General features: G+C 52.7%; 1 protein-coding gene across 2 annotated transcripts in view; it reads right to left on the bottom strand.

Annotated features, from left to right (window-relative positions):
* The window catches only part of RASSF5 (Ras association domain family member 5), an 80,200-nt gene that overhangs the window by 14,753 nt on the left and 43,850 nt on the right, over positions 1–21,597 (bottom strand). Inside the window, exon 1 of one of the 2 annotated variants that reach the window (XM_021063316.1) lies at positions 20,438–21,038. The exons of the other annotated variant lie outside the window; for it this stretch is intronic. Within the exon in view, the coding sequence (XP_020918975.1) occupies positions 20,438–20,557 (120 nt within the window). The 5' untranslated portion in view covers positions 20,558–21,038. Of the gene's footprint in view, positions 1–20,437; positions 21,039–21,597 lie in introns of those variants that run through there. 2 annotated transcript variants of the gene reach the window in all.

Raw genomic sequence — 21,597 nt, 5'->3', positions numbered from 1 at the left:
CTGTTTGTGCAGTTTCTCTGCCTAGAACATAGAGCCCCCCTCTCCCTCGCTCCACCTTCCCTGTGTAATCTCCTGATGATATTTCTCTGGCCCACAGCAATCCCCTCATTCTCTGCTCTCCTAACCTCCTAGACACCTGAATTTTAGTTCCCAAGTGGAGAAAGGTATGTACAGGTTTGCACTGATCCTTGCCTTTCTCCTGATAGCATGCTTGCCTCAAGAATCAGATATTTCCCATATATTTCCTCCCATCACCCGTGGATGGGCCTTTAGTAACTTCGCTCTCACTTTTTTTTTCTAAATTTGTTTTGTTTCGTTTTTGTTTTTTAAGGGCCGCACCGCAGCATAAGGAAGTGCCCAGGTTAGGGGTCGAATCTGAGCTGCAGATGCCAGCCTATGCTGCAGCCACAGTAATGTGGGATCCCAGCCACATTTACAACCTATACCACAGCTCATGGCAATGCCAGATCCTGAACCCACTGAGCAAGGCCAGGGATTGAACCCACGCCCTCATGGATAGTAGTCGGGTTCACTAGTGTTGAGCCACAACAGGAACTCCTAACTTCACTCTCACTGAATGGATACTTTTCCGCTGCACCATTTTGCTACCTCTTAATAGATAATTTTCACAAATAGACAAAGGCTTTATGGCTTCATTGGAGTTCTGCTTTCTCTCCTCCCTTCCCCAAGGAGGAGACAACAAGCTGGCCAAGGAAGGATGCAGGTGGGCAGCCAGACTCACTCACTGGCCCAGGGACTCACTCCCAAACGAAAGCCCCATGACCCCAAAGCCTCAGATTCCTGCAAACTCCCACAGGCCATGGACCTCTGCAGCTCCTACTAACATTAGTTACCTCCATGCTTTCAAGGGCCTATGGAGGTGTCTTCACAGCCTGAACAGCTACATTTAGCATCTAATTATACACTGCCTTTTATTGTTTTAATTATTGTTTCACATGTGTTAATTCCATCTCCCCAATAAGACGCTCCCTGGAGGGGAGTCATGCGTGATATCTGATGATTGCGCTTCCTTTGCACTCCCTGCGGGGCTGTGTGAGTACTGGGTTGACCTGCAAGGATGTGTCAGATAAATGCCTGCTGATTGAGGAGTTCCCGTCCTGGGGCAGTGGGAACAGATCTGACTAGGAACCATGAGGTTGCGGGTTCAATCCCTGGCCTTGCTCAGTGGGTTAAGGATCTGGCGTTGCTGTGAGCTGTGGTGTCGACTGCAGACAAGGCTCAGATCTGGCATGGCTGTGGCTGTGGTGTAAGCCAGCGGCGATACGATTCAACCCCTAGCCTGGGAACCTTCATATGCTGCGGGCACAGCCCTAAAAAGACCAAAACAAAAACAAAAACAAAAAAACTGTTGATTGGGTGGCAGGGAAAGGGCAGACCAGCTTGGGTGATTCTCAGCCCAGAGCCTGGCATGGGCACCAGTCAGGTCCAAGGGCACCTCACACTGACCTGTACCCCAAGGGGCGGCCACTGAGAAGCTGCTGGCTGTGTGGGGCTGTAGGCTTTGGCTGGAAGCCAACTCCCTGGCTAAGCTCTTTGCAGTTTCTTGGTGAGAATGAACACAAGACCATCAAATGACCTGTGACCTCTGGTGAGTCACTTCCCATCTCAGGGCCTCAGTTTCCTCATCTGTGAAATCATGAAGCCAGACCAGAGAAGGCCGAAGGCCCTCTGCAGCTCTATGGTTTTACACAGAAGATAGGATAGGGTAGTTTCCTTCCTCACTGCTTCCTCTTCTGTTTTTTTGTTTGTTTTTTTTGTCTTTTGTCTTTTTAGGACCACACCCGTGGCATATGGAGGTTCCCAGGCTAGGGGTCTAATCGGAGCTATAGCCACTGGCCTACACCACAGCCACAGCAATGCCAGAGCCAAGCCACGCCTGCGACCTACACCACAGCTCACAGCAATGCCGGATCCTTAACCCACTGAGTGAGGCCAGGGATCGAACCCACAACCTCATGGTTCCTAGTCGGATTTGTTAACCACTGCGCCACGATGGGAACTCCTGCTTCCTCTTCTGTTTCAGAGAACTGGGTGTGGGGAGGGGGCCTCTCGGAGGAGAGCTGGGCGCTGGGCTGGGCTGAACTGCAGCAGTGATGACTGGCCTAAAACACACTAAGACCATTTTGCACGTTTCTCTATAATTTGACTTTTCTTTTTACTTGCTGCTGGCTTTCTGAACTCGTCTGCCAGACCTCACGTTCACCAAGCTCGAGTAGGTCCACATCTATTGAGCTCAAACAGTTTAAGAAAACAAAACAAAAACGACCCCGGAAGCCAGTCACCGTGAGCCTTTGCCACATTTCCTCTTTCTTAGCTCTTAGCAAATCTGTCAGCAGCAATTCTCCTGCCCGTTGGGTGGAAACCATCTCCAGGCCTCGGTCAGGGAGGAAGGCCCCAGGCATCGGCTGCAAGACAATGACCACCTGCAGGTGCCTTCCGTGCCATCCTGCTGCCCAGTGGCTGGGCTGACCCCAAGCCCCCTGCATTTCTGTTGGGCCTGTCCTAACTAAGGGCCCCCGAAGGGAAGGGGCAGGCACTGTCCATCTGGGCTGGGTTCAGAACTCCCTGCTCGATGCCCAGAGCACAAGGCTCACTGGCCCCTCTGTGATGGTCTCAACCAAATGGGAAAGAGGAAGCCCCAAGGGGCTTCATCCCAGGGACGCCTCCTGGTCCCGATGGGGCCGTGTTCTGGAATGGCTTACCCAGCTGTGCCCATGGCACTGAAGGTGTTGATTCCCAGACAGTCCTCCATGGAGCTGTCCAATGTCCCGAAATAAACGAATCAGAAACTCCTAACCTGTATTCTTTGCTAGGTTATTCCCAGCAGAGGAAAGATGGAAGCATGCAGCCATCCAGACAAGCAGAGCTATGTGGCATCTGAGCTGCTTTGGGGGGAGATAGGGGAGGAGCAGGGACAAAAGGGGAGGGGACATTTGAGAAACTGGAAAGAGACTGACGTCCCCAAAGACAAAAATATACAGCAGATGGTCAATGCAGAGAGTCAGCCAACAGTAACTGAATGAACTGACTATGAGGTGAGGACTGGGAAAGGCACCTTGGGACATGAAATTGATGGGGTGTGGTCCCTGTCCTTGGAGCCCACAGGTTATGTGAGGAGCGAAGACAGAGACACATTTGCTGTGGACACTGGAACAAGGATGTTGTAAGCCGGGGCTGAGCCTCAGAGGCTTTCCAGGCTGCCCGGCCCAGCTCCATGTGTATGGGTGTCATGCTAGTGGACTCTCTGGGCTGTCAGCATGTTCTGGAGCCTGGGTACAGTGTCCCTTGATTTTTCCCATGGCCATCTCAGTCTACAGGCAGAAGCAGGTCATCTGGTGTAGCAGGAGCCCCACACAGAAGGCTGGGAGACTTCTGTGGCCTTGGAGCTACGCAGCCAGGTTCAGGCCCCGCCCTGCTTCATCAAGGTGATAGAAACCTCTACAGCTAGGCACTCTCAGGGCTTCGAGGTCACAATCTCATTTAATCCCTGTGATAGCTCAGCAAGGAAGGTAGGTTTGCTGCCCGCACAGCTGGCCACATGTTGGCCTTTGCCCACCAGACCCTTGGTCTTCTGTCAATACGAGCAAGTCATTCTCACTAAGACTTGGTTTTCTTTGCCTGCAAAATACAGATATGAAGGACTTCTTCTTTTTTCTTTTTTTTGTCTTTATAGGGCAGCATATGGAGGTTCCCAGGCTAGGGGTCCAAGCAGAGTTGTAGCCACTGGCCTACACCACAGCCATGGCAACATGGGATCCAAGCCGCGTATGCAACCTACAGCACAGCTCACGGCAATGCCGGATCCTTAACCCACTGAGCAAGGCCAGGGATCGAACCCGCAACCTCATGGTTCCTAGTTGGATTCGTTAACCACTGCGCTACGACAGGAACTCCTATGAAGGACTTCTTTATACATTCATGGCAGCGATGGAATGAGATCACGCACCTGGAAGTGCTCAGCACCATATAAATACTCAATAAACGGTGGCTAGTGCACTGCCACGGTCACCACCATCAGCCTCAGTAGCTATTTGTCTGGCAGAGCAAAAGCGAGTTTGGTTGAGAGGGGATCAACCCCATGTGGGAGTCCTCTTGCCTTAACCTTGACCCCTGTGGGCCTTTCAGCCTGGGTCACCTCCCAGCCCTTGTGCATCCTAAGTACCTTGATCTTTGGGGCTATGGGCCCCTTCTTCCATTAAAAAAAAAAAACTATTAGAAATTATATGTTATGATTTATAGCATTGGTATAAAATCGAATACTTTCTTCAGCTGAAAAGTTCTTTTCTCCTGATTGTACAAGAAATTAAAACATTTTTGTGGGCCCCTAGCACCACATGCCTACTGTGTCCCACGGAGAAGACGGTGGTGCTTTCAGCTCTTGAGTCCCAATAGGGCGACCAGCAGTCCGAGTTTTCTCAGGATGCAGGACTCTGGGTGCCCAGATCGAGAAGGCCCCAGGCAAACCAGCATGTTTGGTTACCACAGGCCCAGGGACACTCTCAGTCCTAGACGGACTCCCTCCTCTCTCTCTCTTTTTCTGTCTTCTGCGGGACACTGCTTGCTCTTCTGTCCTCGTAAAGCTGCATCCTCGTACTCTAGCCTGGAGAATTTCCTGAGAATCCCTCCCTGCACCCCTCCCGCTGCCTGGTTGTGGCCTGGACACAGATGCTCTGGCTGCCTCTCAAGATCAGCACACAGCCTTGCAGCTTGGTCACAGAACATAAACTTCCCAAGGGCAGAGACTGCCTTATTCACTGATGCAGTTCCCAGGACACCACCTGGCACACAGGAGCACCATGAAGTATTTTAATGAATTGAATAAAACACAAAGAAGTGGAGTTCCCATTCTGGCTCAGCAGAAATGAATCTGACTAGGAACCATGAGGATGCAGGTTTGATTCCCGGCCTCACTCAATGGGTTAAGGATCCAGCGTTGCCGTGAGCGTGGTGTAGGTTGCAGACGTGGCTCAGATCTGGCATGGCTGTGGTGTAGGCCAGCAGCTTCAGCTCTGATTGGACCCCTAGCCTGGGAACCTCCATATGCCGTGGATGTGGCCCTAAACACACACACGCACACACACACACAAAACCCCAAAATAAATCTAGGGAAATTAAAAGTTCCAAAATTGGGTAAGGGTTCTCTAGGATTCCTGGTCCATGGCACCTATCTGCTTCTGAGACAATAACTAGAAATCGGAGAAGACTCCTTGTACTCTGTCTTTAAGGGTAGATGATGCAAACCCCTTTTGCTTCCCTTCTTCCCTCCCTGGGAGCTTCGTGAACCACCCCCCCACCCCCACCCCCTTTTAGCTCAGGGGGTCTAAAGTGAGAATCTATGCAGAATAGGGAATAGACACCCATTCTACTGCAGTGGCCTCAGGTCCTTTCCCGTGGGGCACGCTCTCGTGCTCTCAAGAGTTTCCAAGGCATGAGAAGGTCTATTTTCAGGTTAGTTTTCCATCTAGTTTCCTGTCTCATTTCAGTCTCCCTGACTCCAGAGTTTTGTCATTCAGCCTAAGAAATCTTCCTCCTCATCTGAGAGAATTGGCTCCCCCGGAACTGACATATCTTTGGGGGATACTCATCTCAATTCCCCACTTCTGTCTAGAATTAGTGGATTCTCCAAAGACATCAACTTATGCCCCAATTATTCTGGTACCGGTTTCATCCTGTATACAGAAGCATGAGTTGTGTCTGAGCCTGTCTCCCACATTAGACCATGAGCACCCCAGTGCCAGGAATTGTACCTTTCCCATCTCTGTATTCTCAGAGAACCCAGGGCCAGAGCACTGCGGGTGAGTTAGGGAGGATGGTGAGCAGGGTAAGTGGGTCCCAGTGCCTCATCCCAGACTCCAGTCTCTCCAAAGGCTGGACTTGACTCTTTTAGAATCAATTTCAAGAGGATTCCATTGCCAATCATATGTCTGACAAGGGATCAATAAAGAGGTCCTGTAACTCAATACTAAAAATATAGACAGGACAGTGTTCTCCGTCGTGGATCAGTGGTTAACAAATTGGACTAGGAACCATGTGGTTGCGGGTTCGATCCCTGGCCTCGCTCAGTGGGTTAAGGATCCAGTGTGGCCATGAGCTGTGGTGTAGGTCGCAGATGCGGCTTGGATCCTGCATTGCTGTGGCTGTGGTGTAGGCCAGTGGCTACAGCTCCGATTAGATCCCTAGCCTGGGAACCTCCATATGTTGCAGGAGCGGCCCTAGAAAAGACAAAAAGACAATAAATAAATAAATAAATAAATAAATAAATAAATAAATAAGCAGGAGTTCCCACTGTGGTGCGACCAGATGGGTGGTGTCTCTGGAGCCCTGGGATGCAGGTTTGATCCCTGGCCCAGCACAGCGGGTTAAGGAGCCAGCTTTGTTCCAACTGTGGCATAGGTCACAACTACAGCTTGGATCTGATCCTTGGGTCCAAGAGCTCCCTATACTGTAGGGCAGCCAAAAAAAGCAACAACCCCCCCCCAATTTAAAAATGCACAAAGGACTTGAACAGACATTTCTCTAAAGAAGATACACAAATGGCCAACAAGCACATGAAAAGATGCTTGACATCACTGTCATTGGGGAAACACAAATGAAAACCATAATGAGATACCATCTCATACCTATTAGGATGGCTATTATCAAAAACATAGAAAATAACCTGTGTGCATGGCTGGAGGGAATTGAAAATGGTGAAGCTGCTAGGAAAACAGTGTGGTGATTCCTCAAAAGATGAGACATGAAATGACCAGATGTTCCAGCCATTCCATATCTGTCTTTTTTTCTTTTTTCTTTTTTTGTATGTTTCTAGGGCCAGACCCGTGGCACATGGAGGTTCCCAGGCTAATCAGAGCTGTAGCCGCCAACCTACACCACAGCCACAGCAAGGCCAGATCCGAACCGCATCTGCGACCTACACCACAGCTCACAGGAATGCTGGATCCTTACCCCACTGAGCGAGGCCAGGGATCGAACCTGCAACCTCATGGTTCCTAGTCAGATTCGTTAACCACTGATCCATGATGGGAACTCCCCATATCTGGATATATACCCCAAAGAAGTGAAAGCCAGGAACTTGAACAGAGATGTGTACATTCATGTTCATAGGAGCATTGTTCACAGTAGCCAAAACATGGAAGCAACCCACTGATGGATGACCAGATAAACAAAATGTGGTATATACAGATCATGGAATATTACTCATCCATAAAAAGGAAATTCTGACACAAGCTACAACAGGGACGAACCTTGACATTATGCCAAGCGAAATAAGCCAGTCACAAAAGGACGATGCCACCTACATGAGGTTTTTAGAATAATCAAACTCAAAGAGATAAGATGTAAGATAGGGGTTGCCAAGCGCAGTGGGGAGAAGGGAGTGAGGCGTTCATATCTGATGGGCAAGGAGTCCAGAAGATACAAAAATTCTGGAGAGGATGCCGATGACGGTTGCTCAACAATGCGAAAGAGCTTAATGCCAGTTAAACATGGTTAAAATGGTAAACTTTATGCTATATATATTTGATTGCAATAAAAAAAAAAAAAAAAAGAAGGAGTTCCTGTCGTGGCGCAGTGGTTAACGAATCCGACTAGGAACCATGAGGTTGCGGGTTCGGTCCCTGCCCTTGCTCAGTGGGTTAACGATCCGGCGTTGCCGTGAGCTGTGGTGTAGGTTGCAGACGCAGCTCGGATCCCACGTTGCTGTGGCTCTGGCGTAGGCCAGTGGCTACAGCTCCGATTCAACCCCTAGCCTGGGAACCTCCATATGCTGCGGGAGTGGCCCAAAGAAATAGCAAAAAGACAAAAAAAAAAAAAAAAAAAAAAAAAGATTCCAAGGGCGGGGGCACCCGGAGGCCATGTAACCAGCTGGATTCATCTGCTTCCCATAAAGTTGGGAGTGCCCCTTACTTTCTATATTCCAGGAGAGTGGGGGTCAATCCTACTTCTGAGCAACTTGGTCCTCATCTGGGGACCCCCAGGCACAGGTTCTATTTCTAGGCTCGGGACACTCTCCCGCCAGGTCCACAAAGAGAAGGCTGAAGCCTAGGGATGGACCAGACAGCCCAGCCCAGACAAGCCGAGGCAGCCAGGTGAGGGGCTTATAGCTTCTCAGGCGACTATCCAGAGGGGAGCTCAGATACACAGAAGCCTGGGCTCAGCAATCTGGAAAGGGCCTCAAGCTGACCGGTCAAAAAAACCCACATTCTGCAGAAAGCGGAGTATCTAGGTGGCCCAGGCAGGGGGCACTTCTCAACCTGCTCAGGTACTTCCTGCTCCACCCCATCACGCAGGCGGCAGCAAGGAGCCACCCTGGCTTTCCAACTTCACACACCCTAGAGGTGGCTGTGGCTGCAAAGTAAGATTTGGGGCAAGACTGTCTTTCCTCTGCAGGCCAGAGAGTGGGAATACTCTTATTAAAGTTGCCAAGCTGGGGCTGGGTACTGGCTCGCCTTCAGTTTTCCAACCCCACCTATGAATGGCTTCCTCACTCTCTGCACAAGAATGCTTTGAGTACAGGCTTCTTCAGCCTCACTGTGGGGTCCCGAGTGCTCCAAGAGCCATCGAGTCAAGCCCTGCAGCATTGCTGGGCGGTGAGAGATGAGCGGCTCTAGCGGTCCAGCTAGTGTGTTCTAATCACAGGCCCTTTCCCAAGATGTGGGCCTCAGGATAGCAGGCGTATCTCCTCCCGCCCTGTGCTGGCTCCAGCTGTGCCTCCCGCCGAACAGTGTTCAGCATCTTAAGAGATTCCGTGGATTCCGAGGTGGTGAGCAGCGCGAGGGAGCCAATACCCAGCTCCCATCATACCCGCACTGCCCATGCGCGCTGGTGAAGGGGCGTGGCTGGAACACCAGCTGTGCCTCCCTGCTGTGGTGGGGGACTGGGTCCTTCTTGGCTCCCTTCTCCTTTTTTTTTTTGGGGGGGGGCTCACCGTGGCATATGCAGGTTCCCAGGCTATGGGTCGAATAGGACCCCTGTGTGCTGGCCTATGCCACAGCCACAGCAACGCCAGATCCAAGGTGCATCTGCGACCTACGCCACAACCACAGCAACACCAGATTCTTAACCCGCTGAGCAGGGCCAGAGATGGAACCTGCTCCCTCATGGATACTAGTCAGATTCGTTTCTGCTGAGCCATGACGGGGACTTCTGGGCTCCCTTCTAACTGGAAGCCCCACCTGTGCCTTCAGCTTTGCAAGCTGGGCTGGTGCTGGGTGCTGGCGCCTCTCCACTGGCCACACCCCCGCTCTGGTCACTGTGTGGCCTGCCCTGCCACCCTCACCCCACCCTGGTGCTTGGGGATTACTCTGTGACTCTGAAACATGTCTTAGTCGGTTACTGAGTAGCTCTGAATCTTTCCATGTGTGTGTCCTCTCAACTGTGTCATAAAGGTGCGGGGGCAGGGATATCTGGTTTCTTCTCTCCCCTAAATGGCCTGGCAAAGTGCACTGTCCTCAGTGACTCAAAGATGAATGCTGCTGACATGGGGCTGCCTCTGGCTTCCCTCCTGGGGCTTCCACTACTTGGGGAGCTCTGGAAAGAGCTGCAGGCCAGGCAGTGGAGCTGAGGGGCTGGCAGCTCTGGGGTTAGATTACTTGGGCTCAAGTTCTGGATCTGCCCCTTGCTACCTGACCCCCTTCAGTGCCTCAATCTCCTCACTGTTCAATAGAAACATATCTACAGCTGACCCTTAAACAATGCTAGGGTTGACCTGCACATAACGTTATAGTGGGCCCTCGGCATCCTTGGTTCCTCTGCGTCCGCCAACCCAACCAACCACAGATGGTGTGGTGCTTGCTATGGAAAAATATCTGCATGTGAGGGGCCACATGCATTTCAAACCCGCATTGCTCAAGGGTCAACTGGAGTCGCTGTGAGGATTAAATGAGGCTACACACTTAGAACAGCGCCTAGCACACATCAAGGTCTGATAGTTAACTATTTATTTTATTTTACTTTACTTTATTTTATTTTACTGTCTTTTTTTTAGGGCCGCACCTACAGCATATGGAGGTTCCCAGGCTAGGGGTCCAGTTGGAGCTACAGCTGCTAGCCTACACCACAGCCACAGCAATGCCAGATCCAAGGTGTGTCTGCGACCTACACCACAGCTCAAGGCAACGCTGGATCCTTAACCTGCTAAGCAAGGCCAGGGATCGAACCTGCATCCTCATGGATTCTAGTCAAGTTTGTTAACCACTGAGCCACGACGGGAACTCCTATTATTATTTTACATTCTAACCATTTCCCAGCAGACTCCTAGCTCCTGCCCTTTTTTCTGGCCTCGTGAACAGAGCCTTATACCTTCAGGCACCCCAATCAAGAACCCTACCTCCTCACATTGCAATTCAACACCCATCTGCCTTTCTCAAAATGGCCTCCATCCCTTCAGGCCCAGGAGAGCTCTACACATTCTCACAGCCAGAGGCACTGAGAGGGCCCTCCTTTAGCAGTTATTCTGCACTGGAGAGGCACGTCTCCCCATTTTATAGAGGAGAAGAGTGGGGCCGAGAGTAGCGAGCATGCTTCCTGAGGTCACTTGGAACGAAAGCTGGGGCTTGGTTTCCCAGGCCCAGTGTCAGACTCCCTTGAGGGTCTGGGGCCCCTGCCCACTCCACCTGGTCTGTCCGAGGATGCGCAAATGAGGAGGATCACCAAACCGGGATCTTCACTTGCTCAGAATTAAACCGGGCACATGAAACAAGTGAGAAGTACATTGGATCCTTCTCTCTCAACCTGCCACCCGCCGTGGCTGAAAGGCAGACAGGAGAAATCCATCAGAGTGGGCTCTCCCGCCTCCCCACGTGGGCCCCTCTGCCCCAAGCCCCCGGGAGGCCCCACTTGAGGAAGGACCACGCCAACTCTTGCCAGCAGGTGCCAGGGCCCGGTTGCTTAGTGACCCAGCCCTGCCTGCCCTCATCCTCCAGGGCAGACAGCTGAGCAATCACAGATGGGGTAGGGGTGGGGGGGGAGCGCTCTCTGTTTGGAAGGTTGTCCTTGCATTTTCTGCTCACTCAGTGAGAATTTTTTTCTTTCCAGAGTCACTGGAAAAATCCATTGATTCCGCATCCAGAATCTTAGCAAGCTTCCCTTGAATGCAGTGCTGAGATCAGCTTTCACATACTTTGCCTAAAGCGCTGTGCATGTGTCCTCAGGGAGCCCCCACCGTCTCTTACGGAAAGAACCTCCAAATCCACTCCTCCTTTAGCAAACGTGTGTTAAGTGCCTACCATGTGCCAGCGACACAGTGATGAACAAGATAGGATCCCTCATCCAGAAAAGTATAGCCCATCAAAATGAGGGATAGGAAATAGATTCTGCCGGTATTTGGGGAGCTCAAAGAAGGGAGCATCAAACTGCAACTAGAAATGCGCTGTAAACACCCCAGACCCAGTAGCTCCCACATCCTCCTCGCCAACCCACACTTTCCCAGCCATGTGTGGCCATGGAGGTTATACCCGCCTACTGCCTCTCCACGTGTTCCAGCCAACAGAGGCCCCTGCCTCATATTCTCCACTTCCCTTGTCACCCGCGTCATCACGGTATGGGGGACGGTGTGGTGGACAGCCTGACAGCACTCCTCACTCTAGGGGAGAGTCAGGGGATGAGAAGGATGAGGCGGGGCTCGTGGACTGGAGGCAGATGAAATGACGTGGGCTAGAGTAGAGGCACCCAGGTCTCTTAGGACCAGAACAGGAAAAGGCAGCCTGGATTTTAGCAGCAGGAAATTGGCTGAGGGAGACAAACAGCTTCCTTCCGGCAGCTCACCAGATGAGAGGTGGGGGATCTGAGCTTATGTGAAGCCTTTTGAAACTTGGCTCTCACCCAAATGCCATGTGCATGGGGGAGGAGCAGGTGTTTGGGGGTTGGACGAGCATAGCGGTGGGGGCCTCACCCTTGGCTAAGCCCCTCTCACATGTTACCTCATTGAACATGCTCGCTTTTTGGCTTGAAAGCAACAGAAATTCTGCTAGTGTGACCCGCCAGGTGTAAAGGCTCTGCCGCCCCCACCCCTCCTTTTTTCTTTTTCTTTCTTTTGGGAGGGTGCTTAGGATTGTAGCCTCACAGGCAGTAAGGATCCCAACCCGGGATATGCTGGAGTCATGCTGTATAGCACCGTGGACAAGGAAGGGCTGATAATGGGTGGAAGAAGAATGGTGGCAACAAGCACAACTTCCCTCCGCCTGCCTGGAATGGGTAATCGCAGCCCTGCTTGGAAACAGGGGGATGGCTGTAATGACCCATAACAGTCTTTTCCAGCTCTAGGAGTCTCTGCTTTTCAGAGGGGGAAGGAAATCTCCTCCAATCCTCCCAGGGGCTGCTGCAGCTCCATCACTGCCAGCCTGTGCCAAGCCCCCTTCCAGGCTATTGATGCCCAAGCTCCCTGATTCTGGGAGCCAGCCCCTCCATCCCCTCTGACTCGGGAGCTGCTGCCACGTCCTGGTAAAAGCCATGTGGCTGCTAGGTAGACACAGAGCGTCTTCCCCCGGATGGCCCTCTGCCCAGGGGCCCTCTGCCCAGACACATCATGGATGGAGAAGAGGAGCAACACTCATCGCACAGTGTGGCTGGGGTCACAGGTCTTTAAGTAAGGAGACTGCATGTTATCCATCTCTGGATCCCCGGCCTCCAGCGTCCAGCGCTGTAAGAAAGTTAAAAACAATGTCTTGATCGAGGCCAGGTATTGCAGGGTTTGGGCTGCTAAAAAACAAGCAGGAACCAAGTGTGGGCTTTGCTCTGGAAGCAAAAGGGAGGCTCTGAAGGCTTTGGTGCACCAGAATGATACACCCTTGGCAATCAAATGCAGGGTACCCAGAAGAGGAAGAAGCAGGATGGAGACCAGTTAGGTGATCTCCTGGAGCATCTAGGGGAGAGGTGACAAGCAGGGGACAGAAAGGACCAGGTGGACATCTTGCAACGCTGTGGAGGCAGACCGCACAGTGAACAGACTGGATGGCAGGAAGGATGGGGAAGACCCCTGAGCTTCAAAGGTGGGAGACCAGGAGGGTGGGGCAGAGACAGGGAGAGACATCAATCACAGCGAAGCTAGAAGTTGGTTCTGAACATGTTAAGCTTTAGGTACCTCAAGGACATAGGGACCTCCAGTGGGCAATAGAAATTTTGTTCTACAGCCAAGAAGAGAGGGGAGATGGGGCATGGAGGTTGGAGGGTGATAAATAAAGCTAGGGTGGGTGGGAGAAAAAAGAGGGACCAGGATAGCACCACGGACAGAAGCCACCAGCTCAGTGAGTCAAACCTGACGTTTTCAGCCACTACAGCGCCCTTCTTGCTCCTGGCCTTGAAATGAAATGCTCCTGATTCTTGGCAAACTGATCTGGTCCTCTTGTCCCTAAGAAATATGTCAGGCCAGGAGCGGGTCCCTATGCCTTTTACGTGGAGATTGAGCCAGCTGGAAGAGGAAACAGAGCTCCTGGATGAAGACAGCCCGGAGTCCACCCAGGAGGATCCCAAAGCCAGAAAGCTCCAGGGCAGGTTCCCTGAAGAGTCAAATCAAGAGCAGAAGAAGGGAGTTCCCATCGTGGCTCAGTGGTTAACAAACCCGACTAGCATCCATGAGGACAAGGGTTCGATCCCTGGCTTCGCTCAGTGGGTTAAGGATCTGGCGTTGCCATGAGCTGTGCTGTAGGTCAAAGATGAGGCTCGAATCCCATGTTGCTCAAATCCCATGTTGCTGTGTCTCAGCATAGGCCGGTGGCTATAGCTCTGATTGGACCCCTAGTCTGAGAACCTCCATGTGCCACGGGTGAAGCCCTAGAAAGACAGAAAGACAAAAAAAAAAAAAAAAAAAAAAAAGGCAGAAGAGGGAATGGAGCACAGACTGCTGGGCACCCAGGCTGGGTCTGGAGGGGCCTTCCTGTCAGGTTCATAGCCTGGACTCCAGAGTCCAGACTGACGGCTTGAAGTAAGAGCTGGGATTCAGGGTTCATCCCAGCATAAAATCTTCCTTTCTCCCTAAACTGCATGGGTGGATGGCTGTTGCACATGCCCTGAGCTGTAACTGGAATCACTTTAGGGGAAGTGCCAGCTGACTCAGGACACAGAGTCTAAACTTGTGAAGAAAGAGAGGTGGGTGGGAAGAGAGGAATCAGGAACACGGCGGCGAGGATTTCTTGGGTCAAGCCCAGGGGGTCTCGCAGAGGGAGTTCAGGTCAGCCATTCAGGTCCTCTTCCCCACCCCACCCTTGGGACATCCTTACAAGTTAGAGAACTTGGAAGTCAGGTCCCAAATCCCTGCCAGTCTCACGAGAAACTGCTACGAAAGGCTCTGTTTCCACGCATAGGGGTGATAGCCTCTCAGTGAAAGAAGAAACGAAGGACGGGCTCAAATCACACTCCCTGAAGGATGAGGTGAAGCATCTGCATCTAGAGGGTTGAAGCGCCCTGGCCACATCCCCTCAATGAAGAGCTGTGCTGGGATGAGAAGCCAAGACTTCCTTACAGTTCTGTGCTGCTTGTACCACCGGTCATGCACTGGTCAGTCACCATGGGCAGTCCACTCAACATCCTCGCTCAGCATGTTGGGGTGAGAGTAATGGGGACAGCTCATGCCCCTGGGTCCCCGAGTCTTTGGTTCTGTCTCTCCTCAGTTATGTGACCAGGGACCAATCCTTTTACCTTCTAGGCTTCCTGAAGAACCTCTCTGGAATCTGAGATAAATGCTGGTCTTGCATTCCCGCTGAAGTCATCAATTACCAAATACTGCTAAACAGGCGGTTCCCAGACTTCAGTACATTTGAGAATCACCTGGGGCAGGGGCGGGGGCGGGGGGGAGTGTTTAAAAACAGATCTGAGGAGTTCCTGTCGTGGCTCAGTGGTTAACGAATCCGACTAGGAACCATGAAGTTGCGGATTCGACCCCTGGCCTTGCTCAGTGGGTTAAGGATCTGGCGTTGCTGAGACCTGTGGTGTAGGTCACAGACACAGCTTGGATCCCACATTGCTGTGGTTCTGGCGTAGGCCAGTGGCTACAGCTCCGATTAGACTCCTAGCCTGGGAACCTCCATATGCCGCAGGAGCGGCCCAAGAAAATGACAAAAAAAAAAAAAAAAAAAAAAAAAAAAAAAAAAAAGCCAAAACAGATCTGAGGGTCCTATCTCTGAAGACTCAGGAGCCAGGAAGTCTAAAGGGGGGCCCTTGCCCCTCCATTGCCACAAAGTGATCCAAAGAGCAAGTCTGATGGCAGTGGCCAGGGGCCACCTTGGAGCACCACTGAAGGCTTCAGATGCCACAGAGGAACCAGAGCAGTGCCGAGTAAGGAAAAGCATCTGTCCTCAAAAAGTTGCCAGTGTAGCTGGGGGAGGCAGAACCTCCCCACCCCCAATCCCAGGAAGAGTGTATCCTTGGTGACAGATGGAGAGAAATGCAGAGTCAAAGAGACAGAGCTTATGGCCCTTCACCAAGAAAGCAGAGCAGAGCTTCCAAAGGTGGCTGGGCCAATAGGGTGGCAGGACAGATGCATGGCAGAGACAGCTAAGTGTTCACCACAACTGGCTTCCTTGTCCACCTGGGCTCACAGCTGTACTTCATTTCCCAACCTCCCTGTGGTTAGCAGTGGCCACGTGACTGAGTTCTGGCCAATGGAGCGGGGGTATAAAACACACCACTTCCGGGCCTGGCCCACAAAATGTCCCGTGTATCATCCTGAGCCCCACCTGCCCATGTAAGTTTACCCAAAGAGGGCCATAAACTTCTATTTTGCCCAAAGGCCGAAAATAACAACACTTACAACAGTGAGTCCATCCTGATTATATAGTATGCAAAAGAGATGCTGTAACAACTCAGTTCAGCCAGCATTTAACCAGAGCCTGCTTTTGCAACCACGCCTTGGCATTGTGTTGCACCCGATGGGGATGTGAGTTCTGATCGGACAGGGTTTATGTCTTCACGGAGAAAAGCAACCCTGGGAAGGGCCAGAGAAGCAGCAGCACAGAAGAGAAGTGGAGACCACAGCCCCAAAGGAAAGCTGTGGCGTGGCTGCACCAGCACAAAGAGTCTTTTGAGGGAGTCTTGGGCTGGGCAGGCTTCTGAGAAAGCATGTTAAAAAAAAGCAGTTATGTGGTCCAATGATTCTAAAGGTTTTATTTTCTTTTTATTGCTCATATTTAGAACTAACTTGCTTTTAGTATTTTCTTTTCGCTCACGCCAAGAAGAGCAGGGGCAGGTGCTGAGCCTGAGGCCTGGGTGTGCCTGCCGCCGGCAGAGAGATGGGGATTTCTCTGAGGGTCCCAGGGCCATCAGGCTTGGATGACATTCCCAGAGTGCTACAGGGCTGTGTCCAGGGAGGGGCCGAGTGGCCAGGCAAGAGATGGGACAAGTACAGGAACAGAAGCGGGAGTGGCTTCGTACTCTGACCTCTGAGACCACTCCCCCCCTTCCTTTTCCCATCATCATTGAATTTTTCAAGAATCAAGGATGTTGCTATAGACCAGGGAAGGCCGGGGTATGGGGAGGGGGTAGGGGGGGATGGGAGAGTGTTACAGCTGTGCTCAAGGTAATATTTAACCACAGATTGAACCAACTGTCTGTCCTCCATATCCACAAAGAAAGCATACATGATGAAGGGCCTAGAGTACAGCAAGCAGTATTCTAGATAGATACTAAGAAGAACCTTCTTCCTTTTTTTTTTTTTTTGTCTTTTTAGGGCTGCACCTGCAGCACATGGAGGTTCCCAGGCTAGGGGTCCAGCTGGAGCTACTGCTGCCGGCCACAGCCACAACCACGCCAGATCCGAGCCACATCTGCAACCTATACCCCAGCTCATGGCAACGCCCACTGAGCGAGGCCAGGGATCGAACCCGCAACCTCATGGTTCCTAGTTGGATTCGTTTCCACTGGGCCACAACGGGAACTCCATAAGAAGAACTTTCAAATGACATAAATTTGCAGGCTTCTGGGACTGACAACAGGGACCTCTGCTAGTGTTAAGAGCAGAGTGAAGGTCCATGGCCCAAGGCGCCTTAGGAAGGGAGGGACGGGGTGGCCCGTAGGAGTGGAGGGATGATAAGGACCAGCAGCCCTTTCCTAACCTGCGCTGATTTGGTCTTTCCATTTGTAGAAGATGCTGAGGGGACAGGGACTGCAGTTGGCCTCAGTCACCCACTGAGTGAAGAAGACCAAGAAGAGGGCTTGACAAGGTGCCCCTGACGACTGTGAGTGCTGCTCCACCCGCCAACCTGGTGACATCCTCCCGCCTCTCGGAGCCTCAGCTTCTCCATCTGTACAGTGAGCTGCTAGAGCTGGCTCCTTCCAGCTCTGACAGTCTGCAGGCAGCAGGCTTTCTGTGTCCCCAGAGCACCCACCCCGACGTCCCAAGTGGCTCCAGAGTCCTGGGGTCCTGGAATCCGTGGGACATGCAGAGACAGCTCACTCAGAGTGCCCATGTCCCAGCCCAGAGGTCAAAACCCCAAACTGCCACCTCCTGTAGGCATTTGGGGAACCAATGGGAGCAGAAGTTGGCGTCACTTCCAGGGTCAGATCCCAGACCGGGAGAGAGGGGCACCTGACAGCAATGGCCAGAGGTCCCAGTCACCAGACCTGCATGTTACCAAAGCCTGCCTTTTGGGGGCCTGAAGGAGGAAAACCTCTGGGCTGGGAGATGAGAGATGTAGGTTTCAACCCTGGGTCCCTCATGAACTTGCTACGTGACCTTGAATGACCCCCACCCCCACTCCAATGTCTTAGGCTGGGTGACTGCGTGTGGGCCCTTCTCTGAGCACAAAGCTGGGTTTCTCCCAGGGGATCTGATGGTGCCCAGCAGCCAAGGGGGAAATCCTCAGAGGGCACCACCTCGCCCCCTTGAACCTGAGACTGACAACCAGATCTCCCTGCTCCTCTCGGGGGAGGCCCGAGGCCCCAGGAAGCTGCTGTTTTCTAAAAGGAGAGCACAAGCTGGGGCCCAAGGCCTCATCCCACTTCCTCTCCTGCTGCCTCTCCATCTTCAGGGGCTCCTCTCTGTGAATGGGGGGTGGGGGACAACTTCCCCACCCTTGCATCTCCCGCCAAAGGGGCTGGAGAGAGGTCTCCAGAACTCCCTGGAGGCCGGGCCAGTGAAGGCTCCTGGATCAGCTGGAGGCTTCCCTGCAGCTCTGCTCCAGCCTGGCACCCGCAGCTGCTGCCCAGGGGCAGATACAGGTTGTTCTGACAAGGCTATTTATAGAAGCCGGCTCAGCCTTTCTTGAATGGGGGCCTCAGTCTCTCAGCGACCGGGAAACACTTAAACGCCTTTCCTTGGAGACAGGAAGGAGAAATTCTCCCAGGAGCTCAGATGGGATCTCTCTTTGGGTAGGAAAAAAGCACTGCGACGGGTCAGCATGGGCTCAGGATACGGCCGATCTCTTTGATTCCCTTTCCAGAAGTGGCTCCAAGGGAGAAGTGGGAGCTGAAACCTTATTAGGGGCAGAACACCACAGAGAAGGATGGGAGGCTGAAAGGTATGGATGAAGCTTCCCAGCTCCTAAGCCAGCTGCAGGCATCCCTTCAAAGCCGGGGCCATCCCAGTGCTTGCTCCCCCAGGAGATGCGACCCTGCATGCACCCCCAACCCCTCTGCCATCCGAGGGCTTTAAGGTAGGGAGTCCTGCAGAGACCTCAGCACAAGCAATGGATTCAAGAACCAGACAAAGCAAAGAGGTGCCCAACCGAATGTGTATTTTCAAGAGTGATGCTAGGAAAGGGGAGTCTGGGGGAGAATGAAGAGAGAAGGCTATTTGGGTCAAGTACAAGTTGCCCCCGCATCCCCTCCCCACTATATTTTCAGATATTTTTCTTTCTCCCAAGAAATGCCAGAAACTGCTTCGTTTTTCACTTGCCAAGTGAAAGAAACCGCCCCTTCCTCTACCCCATCAGGCAAAAAGCCCACCTTCTGGGACCAAGGGCTTACAGTGAGGGTAACAGCTAAACTTTGTTTTTGAAAACAGGAACCATTTCCTTCCCAGGCGGGAGCAAATCTCTCTAGAGCAACGGTTCTCAACCTCAGCTGCATATCAAAAGCATACCTGGGGAGCTTTTCAAAATCTCAATGCCCAGGCTACGCCCCAGACCAAGGAGATCGGACTCTCCAGCTATGGGACCCAGGTATTCACATTTGCTAAAGCTGGCCAGGTGAGTCCAGTGTGCAGCTAAGGTTGAGAAGCACTGGTCTAAATACAAATCCCAGACAGCTGGGGTGCCCCAGACAGACAGCTGGAGTGTCCTTCTGCGTATGTATACGTGTGCCAGTGTGTGTTGCCACATCGTGAGGCAAGAACCCCAAGAGAGAGCTGGACCCCTCCCCTCTGCTGCCATACTTTCTGCATGAACCCTCTCTACCCCTGCCCCCACCCCACAAGAAGCCTGGGGAAGGGGGAGGGGGGCTCAGAACACGGGTGCTGGTTCCAGGGGCCTATTTCAGTTGATTCCTTCAAGCACTAAAATCAAAACCTCCCCTCTGGTTTTGGGCATCCTGTCACAATGGAAAGGTCCAGTGCATTTGACGTCAGAATCCAGCAAAAGCAGGGCCTACAGGCAAGATGAATTATTAACCACGGGGGCCCCAGCATCAGGCCTGGGGAAGTTTTTGGTTAATGCTACTCGGTATGGGACTGCTAAGTCAACGATGAGCCTGTACACGCCTGTGAAATTTAACAGCTCGCTGCTGTCCACAAACAGGCCCTTTTGCGCAACCACTCCAAGGACCTGGCTGGGAGCCCCTTTCATTTAAATAACAAAACAAATAAACAGAGCTCAGCCAACACTCCCACCAAAAAACATGGCAGATACAGGGTCACAGCTAGGAGGGTGCGGCCAGGGGACTCGGGCCAGCTGGGTGTCTAGCACACACAACCCCATCAGAGAACACATGGAAACTCTAGGTTGCCCCAACTAACCCAGGAAGTCAAAATGGTAGTAGGACAATGACTTCGGGGAGAAGTTTTAGTTTGCTTCTAAAAACACCCTGGACTTCTGCAAAGTTGCTGCACTATGTTTTAAGATGGTTTCTCGCCATCCTCATTGAGACGGAAGTCTCAAACTATGAGTGGTTATCCTACCGAGGGACTGCGCGCCAGCCACTTTTCATCTAGAGCTTCAAAACTCAAATGTGGGGGCCCCTCCCAAGGGAGCATGCCGCCAAAGCATGAGCCCAGAGCTGTCCCCAAATCTTAGAGAGCCATTTTGAAAAGGTCCAGGGACAGGAGATGTTGAAAAGGGCATTAAAAAGAAAATAGTGTTGGCCGGTGGTCCCTGAAGGGCTCCAGATCCAACCCCTGGTCTGCTCAGCCAACAAGTTCAAGAGGGTCCTCAGAACCACTGCCCACCTACTCTGGTTAAACACGACTCTACCTGCTTGCCAGGAGCATGTTTTCTCTTCTAGCCCACAGAGGTTATTTCCCCACAATGAAAGGCTTTTATATTATTATGTTTACCTTCGAAGGATGTTTGCTCTGCACATTCCTGAAAAAGGTGGTCTTGGCAGTGAAGAAGCAATCCTCCAGTTCTTCTTCCAGGCTGCAGTACCCACTGCTCATGCTGCTGTCCACGGTCATCTAGCCCGGGGCCCCGGCCCGAGGCAGCCAGCGCATCTGATGGGGCCAGACTCAGGATGCGGCGGCGGGAGGTGGGGACCCCTCCCCAGGCGGCGAGCTCCGAGCCCCTCCGCCGCCGCCGCCGCCGCCAGGAGCGAGTCTGTTACCGGGTCGGGCAGAGCCCGTGCCAGCTGTCTCGGCTTCTCACCCTGGAGCCCCAGTGGCTCGGGCGGCGGGGTCACCTGTTCCTGGGTGGGTGCCTGCACAGGGGAGTCGGACCTGGACGCCGCCTCGCGCGCCTCTGTCCCCAACTCACTCGGCATCTGCGGTTTCAGGTCCTCCGCGCCGGCTCCCCCCTCCGCCCTGCGCGCAGAGCGCCATCTCGACACCTCCCCCGCCTCCCTCGCCTTTCCTGCCCCTCGCACTGCACGCAGAGGAGTTCGGAAGCCACTTCCTCTCGCAAGGTTCCTCAAAGCCTCTTGGCTGTCGCGGCGCCCCTCCCCCTCCCCCTGCCCTAGGCCTGCGCCTCCCCAGCCGGCCGCTGGACCACGTCGGCAAGTGAACCGAGGGCATCACGGGTCAGATTAGGGATGCGGGGCCGGAATAGACCAGGATGGACCCGAGGGAAAAAATTCCTCCTGTCCTCTCTTCATCCTCCTGGAAGCAGCTCGTTCTCATCACCCACGATGGCTCGGGTCTCAGAGGAGAATGTGCTCTAAGGTCGACACCAGCCCTCCTCCCTCCCGCCATCCACTGCCTCGCCCCACCCTCTCATTCCCCACTCACTGGGTGAAGGAGACAGGTCAATCAGAGTGCTTAGAGAAGTGACTACAGAAGAAGAAAAATCAATATCTGGCCTGCCTGGAAAAGCAGCAATATTTTAACTCGGAAATGCCAGAAGAAACTGCAGGGGCCCCGTAAGCATATGCAAATCATATGCAAAGTTATGGCAACCTGGAGAGCAAGCCTGCCCTTCCACCCACACGCGGAACTTGGCCCTCAGGAAGCCTCAGGTTACTAAAGGAGCCTGCAGACACCTCCCAGGTGACTGGTGCTTTTCC

This window comes from Sus scrofa, chromosome 9 (assembly GCF_000003025.6).
Source record: "Sus scrofa isolate TJ Tabasco breed Duroc chromosome 9, Sscrofa11.1, whole genome shotgun sequence".
Taxonomy (NCBI): Eukaryota; Metazoa; Chordata; class Mammalia; order Artiodactyla; family Suidae; genus Sus; species Sus scrofa.
Note: the sequence above shows the minus strand (reverse complement) of the source record. Positions and strands in the feature narration are given on the sequence as shown.